This window comes from Penaeus monodon, chromosome 32 (genome assembly GCF_015228065.2).
Source record: "Penaeus monodon isolate SGIC_2016 chromosome 32, NSTDA_Pmon_1, whole genome shotgun sequence".
Lineage (NCBI taxonomy): Eukaryota > Metazoa > Arthropoda > Malacostraca > Decapoda > Penaeidae > Penaeus > Penaeus monodon.
The window spans coordinates 28,760,797-28,764,087 of record NC_051417.1 but is presented as its reverse complement, the minus strand read 5'-3'; the positions used below and the strand labels follow the sequence as shown (position 1 = coordinate 28,764,087).

At 47.8% G+C, this 3,291-nt stretch overlaps 1 protein-coding gene across 1 annotated transcript in view; it reads left to right on the top strand.

Moving 5' to 3' along the window:
• Window positions 1–1,948: 1,948 nt before the first annotated feature.
• LOC119593632 overlaps window positions 1,949–3,291 on the top strand; it is a 45,827-nt gene continuing 44,484 nt past the window's right edge. Inside the window, exon 1 of the mRNA XM_037942585.1 lies at window positions 1,949–2,284. Coding sequence (XP_037798513.1) covers window positions 1,949–2,284 — 336 coding nt within the window. The remainder of the gene's footprint in view (window positions 2,285–3,291) is intronic.

Below are 3,291 nucleotides of genomic sequence, written 5' to 3'. Positions count from 1 at the left end.
CCACTCTCTTTCGCTTTTTCTCTCGGCCTAAATAATACCACGTCTTTAAAGCTACTTGAAGTCTTGGCTACAAGAACTCACGTTGTTACTTTTAAGCTATGGCATGTGAAGCGCTGACACATAAGCTATAAGAAGTAATCTATCTCATTTTTAAAATGTCGTTCGCGTGATAGCTATTATCCATTGTTTCGGATCACGCATTTCATTTGTTTCGCTGTGATAAGGGGAAAAAATATAAGGAAATGCAACTTATCCCGAGCGTTGACTCGTTATGACGACACATTCAGTTTCGATAACGCAGTACATACAGGTCCCCTCCCCCGTGTCCCCCTCCCCCTCCCCACGTTGAGAGCGGATTCCCAAGCCAAGAACAGCACTCGGTTAGTGTAAAGAACAAACGAGGGGGTAGAAAAATAAGGATTAAACTTTTGAGGAATATTTCTCCTGGTGGGTGTGGCCAGCTTCCCCTTTCAAAGACGTGACGGATCCTGAGGTCTTAGTGAGATCACGTAGGTGGATACTCGAGGTAGCGCTCCACGCCCGCTGTTGATCTGCTGGAGTGTTCCTTGGGGCTACGTCAACACATCGTAAGGGGAGGAGAACGGGGGCCGCTCTGACTCCTCCTCTTCCCCTCTCTCTCCCCCTTTTTCCTTCACCCCCGCCATTTCTCTTTCACCCACCTAGATCGGTGTGCTCCATTAGCCTGTGTAGGGGGAGTCGGGTAGGCCGACAGATAGGTGAATTATTAATATCTTTCGGTTCTAGGGCTGCGGGAGATGTGCATTGCATTGCTATTTCATCATCTGTTCTTTTATATCTTTTACGACGATATATTCTTCTTCAATAAAGTGCCAAGCAACACGCCTAATGCGAAGAAAAGTGTTCCCTAACAAAAACTGTAAACATCCATTACGGATAATGTGATACGAAGGTCCCATTTCTTAAGCAAAACGCTTCATAAACGCGGAGTTATCTTCCCCTCTCTACTCTCCGGCATTAACCTCTTCTTAAAAGACAGCCAAATGAAGCCGCTAATTTGGCCAAACAATGCTGAGCTCTCTGGTTCAGCTCTTTTTCCCCGGCCTTCCCAATTTTCTCCGAGACGCCTTAAAATCGTGGCAAATCACCTTCCCCAACATTTTGTCATTTTATCATTCATCACGTAATTTAAGAGCCCAATTCATCATCATTTACAAGTTCCGCAAGATAAATTAGCTGCAATTTATCATCAACCAAAGTGGATCGCTTGCACATCCCACCTCTGTTCTTTTCGCGCTAACCGCCCTACACAGTAAAAATGGCGGGAAAAAGCGCGCCAGTTTTAGGGGAATTTTTTTGGCGGGAGTTTTGTTTTCTTGTCGCACGCTTCACGGCTCCATCGTGCACCGTGATATGTCCGGAAGCTAGTGGACGGATTCCAAAGAATTTTTAGACGATCCTTTGTGTTCCGAAAATGCACTTGCTGCGGGGGAATGTATGTTTTGGTTTTATGCCTGACATTTAAAGTAAAACAGAGCAAATCATCTTCCCTCTTTCGTGTAAAGAAACGCATCTACCACAGGCTTATCTTCTTGTGGGCGCTGTTGGTTTGTATGTTTCGTCTTCTGGCGAGCGAAACTATTATTCTTGTTTCCATTTCTTCTTTCTTTATATGGAATCACACGGATGTGAAATATGTCTGAAGTTGTTCTGCCGACTTTACGACTGAACGGATAAGGTCCGCAGAGCTGAATACGTAATTCTGAATCTGTTTTAAAGAGTGATTAATTTTAACACTATGAAGTCGTACTACTGCTAAACGAGAAAAATGTCATAGTTCGGTATGAATTTTTCTAGGGTTCACAGTGTAAACTGTTTAACTTGATAGTTATTCTTTAATTCATTTCCTTTTCTGCCTTCCCTGATTGCCATTTCCCTCCTGCTGGCGAAGGTGTTAAGTTTGTTTAATATGTTTCAGGACACGAGCGAGACCGACTCGACAGGCGGGGCTGTAGGAGGTAGCGAAGGCCCCCCGAACAACGGGCCTTCACTCCCCCCCGGGCTAAGTCCTGCTGTTGCTGCGGCCGCTGCAGCCGCAGGGGGCGTGGGTGCCCACTCCCTCCTTCAGCAGACCATGTGCCAGTTGCTGCGGCCTTCGTCCCCTCGCGGAGATGCGCCCTCCTCGCCGCCCCCGCTGGGACACCCGTCAGAGCCTCCTCGCTCCTTACACTGGGGCGCCCAGGACCTCCGACCTGACCTGGATCGCCAAGATGCCCACTCCCCGCCCTCGATTGACCCCACAAAGGTAGATGAACATGCGTTTTGTTGTCTGTTTCAGGGTGCAAATCTACTGACGAAGAGCTGCGAGAGCCCGCTGTGTTCTCAGGGCTTGGTCAATATGTTCCTCAGAGTTCTCATTCCTCGTACCAGTGTTACCACATCACGCGCACATTTCTTTCCACCAACTTTATTAAGGAAAATGTATCCAACACACGTGCACTCGTGACTCTTCTACGGCGTCTGTTGTTTACAGAGTGTTCTATCCACCCACTTCACTCCTCTGCCGACGACGTTCTCAATACCCTTGCCCCCATACACCTAACACGGCCCTCACACCCACACGCCCACCACACACCCCACACGCCTACCACGCCCCCACACCCACGAGAGCCCTTCCACTTTGGGGACCCATCGGAGAAACTTCCTCCCCACGGGCACTCCTGAGAAATTGCTTGTGATTCTTTCGCTCCGAGTTTGTCCCGGAAGAGGATGAAATCGACCATTTCTTCCGAAGTTATTGTTTATATTATAAGTTCCCTTCTTGTGTTAATTGGATGCAGATGAATGGTTGGCTAACAATAACTCTTTATAAAAAGGGAAAGCAACAAGAACAAGACAGCGTTGGAACGGAAAAGTGCAAGGCAGGTCTTGGAGGGAACGCCGGCTCGCCCTTCGCCTCTCCTCCCTCGTCAGACATCAACACACAAACTAACTGCTTTTATACTGTGGAAAATGAAAAGAAAACTGAAGGGGCTGATGGAACGAAGTACACATGCATATTCAAAAGTGAATAAGCAAGAGGCACACGGGGATGCAACAACCATTAACACCTATACTGCAGGAGCGTGTTCCTTCTAATTCCTTAAGCGCCTCCCTGGCATCTCGGCGCGAAGACCTTGAATAGTTATTAAAAAGAAGCGAGGGAAAAGGGGAGAAAAAAAGGGAGAAAAGGGAGAGAGCGTGTACACGGGCCCTCCCCTTAGACACCTCGCACGTACCCTAGGCCATTCATCATGCCTTCGGTAGGAGGAA